The sequence below is a fragment of the Bombus affinis genome, chromosome 5 (genome assembly GCF_024516045.1).
Source record: "Bombus affinis isolate iyBomAffi1 chromosome 5, iyBomAffi1.2, whole genome shotgun sequence".
Taxonomy (NCBI): Eukaryota; Metazoa; Arthropoda; class Insecta; order Hymenoptera; family Apidae; genus Bombus; species Bombus affinis.
In genome coordinates, this window is record NC_066348.1 from 14,711,592 (window position 1) to 14,727,500 (window position 15,909).

The 15,909-nt window shown below is 43.0% G+C and overlaps 1 protein-coding gene across 50 annotated transcripts in view; it reads left to right on the forward strand.

Moving 5' to 3' along the window:
- Positions 1–15,909, forward strand: part of LOC126915937 (uncharacterized) — a 114,897-nt gene that overhangs the window by 83,952 nt on the left and 15,036 nt on the right. For 34 of the 50 annotated variants that reach the window (XM_050721084.1, XM_050721091.1, XM_050721087.1 and 31 more), the window contains 34 exons: positions 47–367; positions 498–812; positions 901–1,236; positions 1,320–1,622; positions 1,718–2,023; positions 2,096–2,413; positions 2,491–2,811; positions 2,939–3,253; positions 3,326–3,661; positions 3,742–4,044; positions 4,319–4,624; positions 4,705–5,022; positions 5,132–5,452; positions 5,620–5,934; positions 6,018–6,353; positions 6,436–6,738; positions 7,123–7,428; positions 7,512–7,829; positions 8,028–8,348; positions 8,460–8,774; positions 8,852–9,184; positions 9,274–9,579; positions 9,715–10,020; positions 10,382–10,699; positions 10,819–11,151; positions 11,285–11,590; positions 11,743–12,063; positions 12,262–12,567; positions 12,788–13,093; positions 13,180–13,497; positions 13,766–14,089; positions 14,516–14,827; positions 15,019–15,351; positions 15,463–15,765. In XM_050721084.1, coding sequence (XP_050577041.1) covers positions 47–367; positions 498–812; positions 901–1,236; positions 1,320–1,622; positions 1,718–2,023; positions 2,096–2,413; positions 2,491–2,811; positions 2,939–3,253; positions 3,326–3,661; positions 3,742–4,044; positions 4,319–4,624; positions 4,705–5,022; positions 5,132–5,452; positions 5,620–5,934; positions 6,018–6,353; positions 6,436–6,738; positions 7,123–7,428; positions 7,512–7,829; positions 8,028–8,348; positions 8,460–8,774; positions 8,852–9,184; positions 9,274–9,579; positions 9,715–10,020; positions 10,382–10,699; positions 10,819–11,151; positions 11,285–11,590; positions 11,743–12,063; positions 12,262–12,567; positions 12,788–13,093; positions 13,180–13,497; positions 13,766–14,089; positions 14,516–14,827; positions 15,019–15,351; positions 15,463–15,765 — 10,758 coding nt within the window. The remainder of the gene's footprint in view (positions 1–46; positions 368–497; positions 813–900; positions 1,237–1,319; positions 1,623–1,717; positions 2,024–2,095; positions 2,414–2,490; positions 2,812–2,938; positions 3,254–3,325; positions 3,662–3,741; positions 4,045–4,318; positions 4,625–4,704; positions 5,023–5,131; positions 5,453–5,619; positions 5,935–6,017; positions 6,354–6,435; positions 6,739–7,122; positions 7,429–7,511; positions 7,830–8,027; positions 8,349–8,459; positions 8,775–8,851; positions 9,185–9,273; positions 9,580–9,714; positions 10,021–10,381; positions 10,700–10,818; positions 11,152–11,284; positions 11,591–11,742; positions 12,064–12,261; positions 12,568–12,787; positions 13,094–13,179; positions 13,498–13,765; positions 14,090–14,515; positions 14,828–15,018; positions 15,352–15,462; positions 15,766–15,909) is intronic. The other 16 variants (XM_050721090.1, XM_050721110.1, XM_050721123.1 and 13 more) reach the window with 9 other exon arrangements.

Here is a 15,909-nt window from a genome sequence, read left to right on the forward strand (position 1 = left end):
AATAATCCGTTTCTGGTCACTAAATTGCTTCTTCAAAACATTGTAGTTGTTCCCGTCAATCTCTCCCCATGTAGTCCATCACCGTGTGGTTTCAATGCAATATGCAAAGAACAGAACGGCGTCGGGTCATGTTCCTGTGCCGCTGATTACATCGGCAACCCTTATGAAGGATGCCGCCCCGAGTGTGTCGTTGACACTGATTGTCCATCTACACTGAGCTGTATACGTTCCAAATGTCAAGATCCCTGCCCTGGTACCTGTGGCTCAAACGCGCAGTGCAGGGTTATCAATCACCGGCCTGCATGCACGTGCATTCCGGGTTACACTGGAAATCCCTTCCAATACTGCTCCATAGCGCCCGCAATAGGTACGATATATTTTAATTTTCATCAATCCGAAGACAATGACCCAAGATTTACGTCTTACCTAAACCTGACAAAGGCGGAAATTTATTCTTCTGCTTCGTGATGTAAAAGATGAATTAATGTCCCTTGCAGAGGATGAGACGAAGTATAAGGATCCTTGCAGTCCTTCGCCTTGCGGACCCAACAGTCAATGTCGCGTAGTAAACGGGCAAAGTGTATGCTCCTGTCTGCCAGAATTCACGGGCACGCCACCCACGTGCCGCCCCGAGTGTACTTTAAATTCGGAATGTGCACTAGATCGTGCGTGCGTTAACCAGAAATGTGTTAATCCATGCCCTGCTTCATGTGGAACTTTCGCCACTTGCGTTGTCAGGAACCATAGTCCAATTTGTGCCTGCAGAGACTCATATACCGGAGATCCATTCACTAGATGTTTCCCCATCCCACGTAAGACATTTCGGAAAATATCAAATTAATTTATATACTTTTTGACATAAAATTAGACTGAATTCCAATTTGGTACTTGCCCTTTTAGAAGCCTTACCACCATCCACGGTCGAACCTTCACAACCGTGTTTGCCATCCCCCTGTGGTCCAAATTCGGAGTGCCGTGTAGTTAACGGAGGCCCATCTTGTCAATGTCTATCTGCATACATTGGAAGTCCACCAAACTGTCGTCCAGAATGTACAGTAAACTCTGACTGTTCACCAAGTCAAGCCTGCATGAGAGAAAAGTGCAGAGATCCTTGTCCGGGATCCTGTGGTTCCAACTCTCAGTGCACGGTGCTCAATCATGTTCCTATATGTTCCTGCTTCAACGGATACACCGGAGATCCCTTCAGCAACTGTTACCCTGCTCCCGTGACACCAAGTAAGAAAGTAGAAAACGTAACATGCAGTAGAAATTGTAAAATGTTTGAAATATATGTGACACACGTCAATTATTTCTAATAGCGGAGCCGTCAGTGGTTGATGCTTGTGCATCATCACCTTGTGGTCCCAATGCACTTTGTGAAAGTGGAATCTGTATATGCCTGACAGACTATCAGGGTGATCCATATGTTGGATGCCGACCAGAGTGTGTACTGAATACCGATTGCGCCCAGAACCGCGCTTGTTTAAGAAACAAATGCGTCGATCCTTGCCCTGGTACTTGCGGTCGAAATGCAGAGTGTCTAGTATATAATCATGTGCCCATGTGCAGTTGTCCAAGTGGAATGGTTGGAAATGCGTTCGTACTGTGCACTGTCGCTCAAGGTACGTCTTAGGAACTTCTTCCATTTTCCTAATTTCCTTTGCTGCATTTTACTGTGGCAGTGCTCAGAATATTTACCAAATTATCATGATAACAGATACCGTGAAGGGTAACCCATGCTCTCCTTCACCTTGTGGACCAAACAGCGTCTGTCGCGAGATCAATGGTCAGCCTGTTTGCTCCTGCGTAGCGGGATTCTTGGGAGCACCACCTACCTGTAGACCGGAGTGTACAGTCAGTTCCGATTGTCCCCTGACACAAGCTTGTAGCAACCAGAAATGTGTCAATCCATGCTCTGGCACATGTGGGTTCAGAGCCATCTGCAACGTCGTCAATCACAATCCCATATGTGGCTGCCCATCTGAACTTACAGGCGACCCATTTGTCCAATGTGTCCCGCGGCGTAAGATTTCTGGCTTTAGTATCCCAGTTACTAATGAAGCTCTTAAAAATCATAATGATAATTCTCTTTTAGCTCCCGAGCCCGCAGTACCGCAAAATCCATGCGAACCCTCTCCGTGTGGACCTAATGCAGAATGCAGAGTCGTCAATGATGCACCTTCTTGCTCTTGTTTATCTGAATACATAGGCACTCCGCCCAATTGCAGACCCGAATGTGGCAGTAATAGCGAATGTGCAACTCATTTGGCTTGTATCAATCAGAAATGCAGAGATCCTTGTCCTGGATCCTGTGGGGCAAACGCAGAATGTCGTGTTGTCAGTCATACCCCTATGTGTGCCTGTTCGAACGACTATACCGGCGATCCCTTCACTCAGTGTACACCAACTCCACGTAAGGCTTACAAGATCCTTTTCTTGCCTTTAATAATCCGTTTCTGGTCACTAAATTGCTTCTTCAAATCATTGTAGTTGTTCCCGTAAATCTCTCCCCATGTAGTCCATCACCGTGTGGTTTCAATGCGATGTGCAAAGAACTGAACGGTGTTGGGTCATGTTCCTGTGCTGCTGATTACATGGGCAACCCTTATGAAGGATGCCGCCCCGAGTGTGTCGTTGACACTGATTGTCCATCTACACTGAGCTGTATACGTTCCAAATGTCAAGACCCCTGCCCTGGTACCTGTGGCACAAACGCGCAGTGCAGGGTTATCAATCACCGGCCTGCATGCACGTGCATTCCGGGTTACACCGGAAATCCCTTCCAATACTGCTCCATAGCGCCCGCTATAGGTACGATATATTTTTCGTCAATCAGAAGACAATGTCCCAAGATTTACGTCTTATCTAAACCTGATAAAAAAGCGGAAATTTATTCCTCTGGTTCGTGGTGTAAAAGATGAATTAATGTCTCTTGCAGAAGATGAGACGGAGTATAAGGATCCCTGCAGTCCTTCGCCTTGCGGGCCCAACAGTCAATGTCGCGTAGTAAACGAACAAGGAGTCTGCTCTTGTCTGCCGGAATTCACGGGGGCCCCTCCTATGTGCCGCCCTGAATGTACTTTAAATTCCGAATGTCCTCAAGATCGTGCATGTGTTAAGCAAAAATGCGTGAACCCTTGTCCCGCTTCGTGTGGCACTTTCGCATCTTGCGTAATCAGGAACCACAGTCCAATATGTGCTTGTAGACCATTATATACTGGAGACCCTTTCACAAGATGTTTCCCTGTGCCACGTAAGATATCTGGACGTGGTTTCAATTGTTCTAAAATTAAATAGATGTCTCATGTTCTCATTGTCCTTTCAGAATCCTCACCACCTACAGCAGTTGAAACTTCACAACCTTGTTTACCTTCTCCTTGTGGCCCAAATTCAGAATGTCGTGTGGTCAGTGGAAGCCCATCTTGTCAGTGTCGACCAAATTACGTTGGAAGTCCACCAAACTGTCGGCCAGAATGTACAGTTAATTCTGACTGTTCTCCTAGTCAAGCCTGCGTGAGAGAAAAGTGCACAGACCCCTGCCCAGGTTCTTGCGGTTCGAATGCCCAATGTATGGTACTCAGTCACGTTCCTATATGTTCCTGCTTTGAAGGATATACTGGTGATCCTTTTAATGGTTGCAACCTAACTCCCGTTATACCAAGTAAGGATTTTAAAGAAAATTCATATCTCATATTTGTGAATGTTTTGTAAGTATTTGCAACACGTTTGTTCTTCCTGCAGCAGGACCAACTGTTGTTGATTCATGTGCATTATCGCCTTGTGGCGCTAACGCACGTTGCAATGATGGAATCTGCACTTGTCTACCAGAGTATCAGGGTGATCCTTATGTTGGTTGTCGACCAGAATGCGTACTAAATGGGGATTGTCCTCAAAATAAGGCTTGTCTAAGAAACAAGTGTGTTGATCCTTGCCCTGGTACATGTGGTGTAAATGCACAGTGTCAAACATACAATCATGTGCCCATGTGCAGCTGCCCAAGTGGAATGGTGGGAAACGCCTTCGTTCAATGCAATGTTGTACAAGGTATAGCTTGACGAATTTTCCTGACATTCTTGACCGGAATTGTTGCGTTATAGGATATTATTACGTGATAAATAGAACTAATGTCCTTTGTTACGTAAAAGGCAAAATATAAATTTTAATATTGTGTATTTAGATAACATAACCTACAAGATTGAGAATTACTAAAAGTTCAAAGACACCAGTTGAAAAACAATTACTGACATTGTTTGCAAAATTAATTTGAAGAACTTATCGATGGAACACTCCACTGAAACTTTATCATCTTATGTCATAGAAACCGAAAAGGAAAACCCTTGCTCTCCTTCGCCTTGTGGACCTAACAGTGTCTGTCGAGAGATCAATGAACAAGCAGTCTGCTCGTGTGTGGCAGGATATCTAGGTTCTCCACCTACCTGTAGGCCAGAATGTACAGTCAGTTCCGATTGTCCTCTAACAGAAGCGTGTAACAATCAAAAATGTGTAAACCCCTGTCCTGGTACATGTGGATTTAGAGCCACCTGCAATGTTGTCAATCACAATCCTGTATGTAGCTGTCCAGCTGATCTCACTGGCAATCCATTTGTGCAGTGTGTTCTACGACGTAAGATTTGCTTCATACAAATTTTCCTGTTTATACAGCTATTTGCGTAACGTGAACAAAATTGATGCTTGTTGTTTTAGCACCTGTGCCCGTAGTGCCACAAAATCCATGCGAACCCTCTCCATGTGGTCCAAATTCAGAATGTAAAGTCGTAAATGATGCACCTTCCTGTTCCTGTTCGCTAGAATTTATAGGCACCCCTCCCAATTGTAGACCCGAATGTGCCAGTAACAGCGAATGTCCAAGTCAGATGGCTTGTATCAATCAGAAATGCAGAGATCCTTGTCCTGGATCCTGCGGGGCGAACGCGGAGTGTCGTGTTGTCAGTCACACTCCGATGTGTGTCTGCCCTGGAGATTATACTGGCGATCCTTTTACTCAATGTGCACCTAGACCACGTAAGAGTCAAGAATTTTCTTTTCTTAGATTTTTTTTTTTTCTCTAAATTACAGTTATTAAAAATTTGTATCCCTCGAAGATATTAAATGATATGTTAAAACGTTTTAGCTGTCCCCATCAATATTTCTCCATGCACCCCATCACCGTGTGGTTTCAACGCGATATGCAAAGAACAAAACGGCGTAGGTTCATGCTCCTGTTTAATCGATTATATGGGCAATCCCTACGAAGGATGTCGTCCAGAATGTGTGGTTGACACGGATTGTCCATCCACATTGAGTTGTATACGCTCTAAATGCCAAAATCCCTGCCCTGGTACTTGTGGCACGAACACAGAATGCAGGGTCATTAATCATCGTCCTGCGTGCACGTGCATTCAAGGTTATACTGGAAATCCATTCCAATACTGCACCCCCATTCCACAAATAGGTATGAATAAATATACAACCGTTTCGTTCTCTGACGAGGTGGCATCACAAGAAATATTATGTATTCTGAGCAAGCTTTGAGGAAAGAAAAGATCATGGTTCTTTTTATTCCTGACGATAAGTAGAAATATTTTTTCACGATGTAAAACAAACATTAAAATCTTGCAGAAGATGAAACGCAAAACAAGGATCCGTGCAACCCTTCACCTTGCGGACCAAACAGTCAATGTGTCATCGTAAATGGGCAAGGTGTCTGCTCTTGCCTGGCTGAATTCACTGGCACGCCTCCCATGTGCCGTCCCGAGTGTACTTTAAATTCAGAATGTCCACAAGATCGTGCGTGCATTAACCAGAAGTGTGTTAATCCATGTCCTGCCTCTTGCGGAACATTCGCCACTTGTGTAGTCAGGAACCATAGTCCAATCTGTGCGTGCAGAGAATCATATACCGGAGATCCTTTTACCATATGTTTCCCCGCGCCACGTAAGGACATTTCGAAAATTGAGGAATTATTTTATATTGTTTTATAATTAAATATCCCGTTCATTCCTTAATTACCCTTTTAGAAGCTACACCTCCTACAGCAGTCCAAGTTACACAACCCTGTTTGCCTTCACCGTGTGGTCCAAATTCGGAGTGCCGTGTAGTTAACGGAGGTCCATCTTGTCAATGTTTACCAACTTATATTGGAAGCCCTCCTAGCTGTCGACCAGAGTGTACAGTAAACTCTGACTGTTCCCCTAGTCAAGCTTGCATGAGAGAAAGGTGCAGAGATCCTTGCCCAGGTTCTTGTGGTTCCAATGCTCAATGTATGGTCTTGAATCATATCCCAATATGCTCCTGTTTCGAAGGATACACGGGAGATCCTTTCAGCAATTGCTATCCAGCTCCTATTAAACCAAGTAAGAAAGCTGAGAATACATTATTAAATGAAGTTCCTTAAATGTTTGAAGAAAATGAGAAACATATTTGTTCCTTTCGTAGCTGAACCAAATGTTGTCGATTCCTGTGCATCTTCGCCTTGTGGTCCTAATGCACGTTGCGACAATGGTGTCTGTACATGTTTACCAGAGTACCAGGGTGACCCTTATGTTGGATGCCGACCAGAATGCGTATTAAATACAGATTGCCCTTTGAATCGAGCTTGTATAAGAAACAAGTGTGTCGACCCTTGTCCTGGAACATGTGGCTTAAACGCAGAGTGTCGCGTATATAATCATGTACCCATGTGCAGTTGTCCAAGTGGAATGGTTGGAAATGCGTTTGTTCAGTGCAATATCCTACAAGGTACAACGCGACGAACTCTTTATTCAATGCTTGATTTATGTCTGTGGGTAGTAGGTGATCGTAATATCTTCGGTTACGTTAATGTTTGAATACTTAATTTTTATTTTTATTTCGTACTTTACATGATATTAGCGATAACTGTTAACATAGCTTATGCCACGCCTGTGCTATTTCAAAGGTAACTTTGAGAAGAGTTGAGAACACGTGTGCGTCTTTTGGATTCGGAAAAGTCACATTATTCGCTACCAGCATGCACAGCCGTGGCATAAACCAGGGGTTTTCGAAACGTCTCTTAATGGCCGCTAAGAAAACGACGATTGAAATATTAAGAACACTATCGTAAATTAGCATCTCTAAATGTATACCATATTTCCATGATAACAGATACCGTAAAAGGAAACCCATGTTCGCCCTCGCCATGTGGACCAAACAGTGTATGTCGAGAGATTAATGGTCAGCCTGTCTGCTCCTGTGTAACAGGCTATTTAGGAGCACCACCTTCTTGTAGACCAGAATGTACAGTCAGCTCCGATTGTCCCTTGACAGAAGCTTGTAATAATCAGAAGTGTGTAAATCCTTGTCCCGGTTCGTGCGGATTCAGAGCTACTTGCAACGTTGTAAATCACAATCCTATATGCAGCTGTCCACCTGAACTCTCTGGCGATCCATTTGTTCAGTGTGTTCCACGACGTAAGATTTGTTCCCTCAATATTTCCACTGTTACTAACGATATTTATGAGACGTGTAATCGTAATCCACATGTGTAATTTTAGCACCCGAGCCCGCAGTACCGCAAAACCCATGCGAACCCTCTCCATGTGGACCCAATGCAGAATGCAGAGTTGTCAATGATGCTCCCTCTTGCTCGTGTTTATCGGAATTTATAGGCAGCCCACCCAATTGCAGACCTGAATGCGCAAGCAATAGCGAATGTCCAAGTCAGTTGGCCTGCGTGAATCAGAAGTGTAGAGACCCTTGCCCTGGATCCTGTGGGACGAACGCTGAATGTCGTGTTGTCAGTCATACTCCTCTGTGTGTCTGCCCTAGCGACTATACTGGAGATCCTTTCACTCAATGTTCACCCAATCCACGTAAGAATTAAAAATTTCCTTCTTTTGTTTTTTAACTTCTAAATTATAATTGCCAAAGATTCCTTGGAGATACTGCGATTTCTAATTTCCGATCATTATTGAAATTTATTCGTGGTCGAAACAATAATCTTATGCAGAGAGGACCTTTAACATTGATTGTATTTATTGGTTATTTCTTACCATTGAAAAAATTTTTAGCTGTCCCTGTCAATAAGTCTCCGTGCACTCCATCACCGTGCGGTTTCAACGCGATATGCAAAGAACAAAACAATGTAGGATCCTGTACCTGTTTGGCTGATTACGTCGGTAACCCTTACGAAGGATGTCGCCCCGAATGTGTCGTTGACACTGACTGTCCATCCACGCAGAGCTGTATACGCTCTAGGTGTCAAGATCCTTGCCCCGGCACATGCGGCACAAATGCAGAATGCAAAGTCATCAATCATCGTCCTGCATGCACATGTATTCAAGGTTATAGTGGAAATCCTTTCCAACATTGCGCATTGATACCTGAAATAGGTACGAATAAACAAACTTTCATCCCTTCTTGCATTTTACATAAATTTTTATCAACAAAAATTTCAAAGAACACCGAGCTGTTTCTCATTGTTCTAAATTAAAATCTTGTAGAAGATGAAACGAAATACAAAGATCCGTGCAACCCTTCATCTTGTGGACCTAACAGTCAATGTCGTGTAGTAAATGGCCAAGCTGTTTGCTCTTGTCTGCTAGAATACACAGGCACGCCTCCAATGTGTCGTCCCGAGTGTGTTCTAAACTCAGAGTGTCCTCAAGATCGCGCCTGCGTTAACCAAAAGTGCATGGACCCGTGTCCCAATTCTTGTGGCACGTTTGCCACCTGCGTGGTCAAAAGTCACAGTCCGATCTGTGCTTGCAGAGAATCATACACCGGAGATCCTTTCATCAGATGTTTCCCTGCACCACGTAAGATGTCCTGAAACTAATTTAAATTATCTTGCAGTTACATATATAGATTCCTTATTTCATAATTGCCCTTTCAGAAGCACTACCACCGACAGCAGTCGAAGCTACACAGCCCTGTTCGCCTTCCCCGTGTGGTCCAAATTCAGAGTGTCGTGTAGTCAATGGCGGTCCATCTTGTCAATGTCTACCCACTTACATTGGAAGCCCTCCAAACTGTCGGCCAGAATGTACAGTTAATTCTGACTGTTCACCTAGTAAAGCCTGTATGGGAGAAAAATGCAGAGACCCATGCCCAGGTTCTTGCGGTTTCAATGCTCAATGTACAGTATTCAATCACGTTCCTATGTGTTCTTGTATCGCTGGATACACCGGTGATCCTTTCAGTCAATGCAATCAACTAGTCACTCCTCGTAAGTAGTTTTCATTCAGAAAGATTTTTTATGTTCTATCACCGATTCGATTGGAGTTTTTAAACTGATTGATACAAAATTCTTGGTAGCAGCTGAACCAACACAGACGGATTTATGTAATCCATCACCCTGTGGACCTAACGCTATTTGCAACGATGGAATCTGTTCTTGCATGCCCGATTACTATGGGGATTCTACCATCGGTTGTCGACCAGAATGTGTACTTAACAACGACTGCCCCCGAAACAAAGCTTGCGTGAGAAATAAATGCGAGAATCCCTGCGTTGGTGCATGTGCCCCTGATGCAATTTGCGACGTGGTTAATCATGTTCCAATGTGCAGTTGTTCTCCTGGTTTCGAAGGAAATGCCTTTGCATTCTGTCGTCCAGCTATAGGTACTTTGTCGTGTTGAAAAGAATTTTCTGTTTCCTTAATTTAGAAGTCAAGACCATTTATTTACTTAAACAAATTATTTAGTTAAAGAGGGCATTTAAATCCAGACGTTTTTACAAGTAATCGTATTTCGACAGCCGAACTTCCATCTAATCCGTGCAATCCATCGCCTTGCGGATCTAACAGTCAATGTCGAGTGAAGAATGGCCAGGCAGTGTGTAGTTGCGTACCAGGTTATTTAGGAAACCCGCCAATCTGTCGCCCAGAATGTGTAGTTAGCTCCGATTGCCCACCAAACGAGAGTTGTAGTAACCAGAAGTGCATAAATCCTTGTGTGGGCTCGTGTGGCTTGGGAGCTCGTTGCACTGTCGCGAATCGTAATCCTATTTGCCACTGTCCTGAAGGATTCACGGGAGATCCTTTCATTAGGTGTCTTCCACTTCGTAAGTTCCCTTTTTTTAACTGAGAGATTCGGTGCACAAATGATACAAGTAAGAATATGTATTTTTAAATCCAAAAAATTACAGGTAAAATTAAACTCTAGAAATATTAGAACATATTAGTATATCAAATTAAATAAAACGCTAGTAGATAAAATATTATAATAAATATCGAAACAGATTACTAATATTGTACTTCTAATTGTGCTGATTCGTAACGAAACTTTATAGATAAATGTAACATCCCTTTATCTTTTTAAAACAAAATTCATTTGTACCAATGTTCCACCGAGTCTGCAAAATATCACGAATATCTGAGCACCCATGAAGAGGTTCATTTTTAATATCTGAATAAAATTTTTAGCGCCAATTCAGCCAGAACCGATAAACGTTTGCCAGCCATCACCATGCGGACCCAATGCTCAGTGCCAAATATCAGGAAATTCACCTTCATGCAGTTGTTTACCCGAATTTATCGGTTCACCGCCATATTGCAAGCCAGAATGCATTAGTAATAGCGAATGCCCTACAAGTTTGGCGTGCATAAATCAAAAGTGTCGCGATCCTTGTCCCGGTTCCTGTGGCGCCAATGCAGAATGCAGAATAATTAGCCACACGCCTATGTGCGTTTGCTCTTCGGGTTTCGTTGGTGATCCATTTGTACAGTGTACTCCAAAACCAGGTAAAAAGACTCTCACATTAAACGGTTAAAGTAACAAACGAGTAAAATATTCCCAGAAAATATTCTATCGTCGAAACGAATAAGTATTTCTCACAAGAGAAATAATTTACAATTTGTAGTTATTCAAGACCAAGAAATAGAGAAACTCACCCCTTGTGTACCATCTCCTTGTGGATCTAATGCAGTGTGTAACGAACAAAACGGCGCAGCATCCTGTAAATGCATCACTGATTATATTGGCAATCCTTATGAAGGATGTCGGCCAGAGTGTATCGTTAACTCCGATTGCTCGGCTGATCAAGCTTGTGTTAGATCCAAATGTCAGAACCCTTGTCCAGGATTCTGTGGATACAATGCAATGTGCCAAGTTGTTAATCATGTTCCATTATGTACCTGTCAATCTGGATATACGGGAGATCCGTTTGTTCAATGTAACTTTATTCAAGCTCCACGTAAGTGTTTATATTAGGCGGAACCTCCATTATCCGAAATTTTCTTATTCAGATATTTTCGAGCAGTGCAACTTATGAAAATAATGTCAAAGTCATAGGTTTTCACGGTTTTGTAATATGGACGTTCTTATAGCGGAACCAGCTGACCCTTGTAATCCATCACCCTGCGGTCTGAACAGTCTGTGTCGTGTATTCAATGGACAGGCTATCTGTTCGTGTTCACCTACATTTTTGGGATCTCCACCGATGTGTAGGCCAGAGTGTACGGTCAGCTCAGAGTGTACAACAAACCGTGCTTGCAAGAACCTCAAATGCGTCGACCCTTGCCCTGGAATATGTGGTATCAATGCTAGATGCGAGGCCATTAATCACAGTCCGATCTGCAGCTGTAACGTAGGATACACCGGCGATCCCTTCGTTAGATGTTTCAAAGTTCCAAGTAAGTAATTCGGGCTGAATTTCGTGCAAAACTATTCCAATTCATTCGTTTTAACCCACTGAAATTTAAAACCAGTTGTCGATCATTTACTAAAGTACAACGTTGGATGAAAAAGATAAGGATAGGTTCTCAATGGTAATATTTTCCTTCAGCGGTACCCGAACCAGTGAACCCTTGCGTGCCATCGCCCTGTGGCCCGTTCTCCGTGTGTCGCGTCGTTGGAAACGCAGACCTACCAAGCTGTACCTGTATGGACGATTACATAGGAACTCCTCCAAACTGTCGACCGCAGTGTACCATCGATTCAGAATGTGCCAGTAACCGAGCTTGCCTCAGACAAAAGTGTACAGATCCTTGTCCAGGTTCCTGTGGTACTGGAGCAGAATGTTTAGTAGTGAATCACATGGCTGTGTGCACTTGTCCCCAAGGATTCACAGGCGATTCATTTGTCAATTGTTTCCTAGAATCTCCTCGTAAGCATTGTCATAGAAATTTAGAACTTTATGAAAACAATAATACGAACGCATCCCTTCGAAACAGTATTTTTAATATTTTTTCTGATACATACAGAACGATATTTAATAACATTTTTCATCACAATTTTATCCCTCAGAACAATATCTAATAGTTTCAGCCTTTAGAACAGAATTTAATGATATTTTTCCTACTAGCTTCACCAACAGCGCCCCAAGATGCCTGCAACCCCTCACCGTGTGGATCGAACGCACTGTGTCGCGATGGTACATGCACTTGCCTACCAGAATACCACGGTGATCCATATTATGGATGTCGTCCAGAGTGTGTTCAGAACCCAGACTGTCCTCTAGACAGAGCTTGCAATCGTAACAAGTGTTTTGATCCTTGTACCGGTGTCTGCGGACAGAATGCCGAATGCGTGGTGATAAATCATACTCCCATGTGCAGTTGCCCCGATGGCATGTCAGGAAACGCGTTCACAGCATGTTTCCCAGTGAAAGGTAAATTATTATAACATGACAACGATCAATAACATTGAACCTGTATGTGATTTGTGATAAGATTAGTCGAGAAAAAACTGAAACGTGTCGAACATCCTCGAAATCGTTGAACCGAGGCCTTTGTCAACTTAAACATTCGCTGACGCACAGTATTCTGGAATAGCTATCTAGCCAGGGAAAATTATATTTTGCCTTAAAAATCCAACCCTTTGTTTTGCAGACCCAGAGATAGTACAACCTTGCAATCCGTCACCCTGTGGTCCTAATAGTAGGTGTCAGGACATCAGTGGACAGGCAGTGTGTTCGTGTGCCCCTGGTTACATAGGAAACCCACCAGCTTGTCGACCTGAATGTATAGTTAACAGTGACTGTCCATTGAACGAAGCTTGCGTGAATCTCAAGTGTAGAGACCCGTGTCCTGGATCCTGTGGAGTATCAGCTAGGTGTCAGGTCGTCAATCATAATCCTATTTGCAGCTGTCCTTCAATATTCACTGGTGATCCTTTCGTGCGTTGTTTACCTAAACGTAGGTGTCTTTTATGATTATTTAATTTAGAGATAACATCTCATTACGGAGGTAACGGAAATTTAATTTGTGGGTTTTTTGAAAAGCTGAGGAACCAGTGCAACCAACCAGCCCGTGTCAGCCATCACCGTGCGGTCCAAACGCAGTTTGTCAAGTGGTTAATAATTCTCCGTCGTGTTCTTGTAAACCAGAATTTATTGGTGCTCCGCCAAATTGCAAGCCAGAGTGTATCAGTAACAGTGAATGCGGTAGTCACTTGGCGTGTATCGAGCGTAAATGCAGAGATCCTTGCGCCGGTTCTTGTGGTTCGAACGCGGAATGTCACGTTGTGAATCATGTTCCATCGTGCATTTGCTCGAAGGACTTCACAGGAGATCCGTTCGTTCAGTGCATCGCCAGACAACGTAAGTGTCCCGATCGATGTTTCATTTATTGATACCTTATTGACGTGACTTTGTTATGATTGGTAACTTTGACAAACTAGTATAGTAGCGTAGAATTTTTCTTGAAGAAAAGAACACTTTTTTTACTAGAAATAATGAAGTTTAAATGCTTAAAAAAATCAGATAATTCGAGTTCCCAAAAAAACGTACATTATCTTTCATTATCTTTCATTCTATCATTATTCATTGACTTAATAATCCAAATAAATTCGTCCTTAACTTCTTTTAGCGGAGACAACAGTCGCATCTAGACCCTGTCAACCCTCTCCGTGCGGAGCAAACGCCATTTGTCGCGAACAGAATGATCTTAGTTCCTGTACCTGCTTGCCCGAGTACATCGGCAATCCTTACGAAGGATGTCGACCAGAATGTACTCGATCATCAGATTGTCCCTCTCATTTAGCTTGTATCAGATCCAAATGTCAAAATCCTTGCCCTGGTTCTTGTGGCTCCAATACCAACTGTCAAGTAGTAAACAATCTACCTGTGTGCACCTGTATCCCGCAATACACTGGCGATCCATACGTGAATTGCGTATACAAAGCTCCCACAAGTGAGTAATTAACACGAATAATTGAAGAGTACAGAGGAAAAGACACGATGTGTTATATTTTTCACTTTTTACAGGGGAGAATATTTTCTAATTTAATACGTTGTCAGTTAATTCTATGTTGCAAAAATTGTATTTTTCCACTGTTGTCATAATTTTAAAAATATTTCTTGCCAGAGTATCAAAATTCTTGATAGATGTACTTTCAACTTTTCATAAAATTTCCCTAATCCTCCAGTTATTTTTAAAAGGATCATATCTTTGAATTATTTTCAATTCTTAAAATACTCCTTTTGAGTCATAAAGAGACATTAAAATAAAAATATCAACAAAAACGTCCCGTCGGGTCTTTCTCCTGTGATCTTCAATTTCACATTGCTCCTTCTATTCTTGCTTCGAGATAGAAGTTCCATGTTATACACTTTACAGTCGACGAAGACGAGCGAGACGTATGCCAACCATCCCCTTGTGGTCCAAATAGCCAGTGCCAGAAAGTAAATGGTCAGACAGTGTGCTCGTGTCAGCCTCAATATGTAGGAACCCCACCGAACTGTAGACCAGAGTGTGTCGTGAATTCGGAATGTAACTCGAATCTCGCGTGTATTAACCAGAAGTGTAGAGATCCTTGTCCTGGTACCTGTGGCCGTAACGCACAGTGCAAAGTTGTGCACCACAGTCCGATTTGCAGTTGTGGAAGTGGTTTGACGGGAGATCCGTTTGTTTACTGTTTCCCTGCTCCAAGTAAGTTTGAAATAAATCTTGTTATATAATCTCCGTAAATCAATTATAATTAACAATAACATTTTTCAAATATTTTTCTGAGCTTTATGGTGTACTCCCTGAACCTGTATAAGAAAATTTATGCGATTCCATTATCAACTAAGAAGTGTTCCCTATCAATATCTCGTATTTCAACGATATTTACGCTATAGTGCCAAAACCGGAAGAGCCGTACCCTAAGGATCCCTGCACCCCATCCCCCTGTGGTTCAAACGCCATGTGCAAGGCCGTTGGAGAAACTCCAGTCTGCACTTGCATAAACAACTACATCGGAGTGCCACCAAATTGTCGACCGCAATGTTCCATCAATTCAGATTGTACAGCAGACAGAGCTTGCATTAGAGAGAAGTGTAGAGACCCCTGTCCAGGATCTTGTGGCGTGAACGCACGCTGTACAGTTGTCAATCATACGCCAGCTTGCACTTGTCCCGAAGGATACACCGGCGATCCTTTCACCAGCTGCTCACCAACTCCTCCGCCAATCAGTAAGAATCCAGACAATCATTTAACATTTTTTTTTTCTTTTCTTCTGTTCCCCTATAGGGTTAGTATGTAAGTGATAGACCGGGAGGAGTACATTGAGTCACTTGTTTCAGTCTCAGAAGCCCCAACAGACCCATGCAACCCATCACCGTGTGGACCAAACGCACAATGCAATAATGGCGTGTGCACTTGCCTGCCTGGTTATCTGGGCGACCCATACACCATTTGCCGCCCTGAATGTGTTATCAACACCGACTGTTCCCGAAACGAAGCCTGCCTACTGCACAAATGCAGAAATCCCTGTGTAGGAACCTGTGGAGTAAACGCAGAGTGCAACGTGATCAATCATCTACCTATGTGCAGCTGTCCTAGGAACATGACAGGCAATGCTTTCGTTTCGTGTAATCCTATCCAAGGTTGGTCCCCTGACTCATCTTTGGTTTTATTCTTCCCTGAAATTATTTTCACTTCCACCGTGTATGATACGTAGCCTGTGAATTTTATTTAAACGAATCTGTTTTAATTACGTGCGGTATCACGTTGTATATTTTGTACAATAG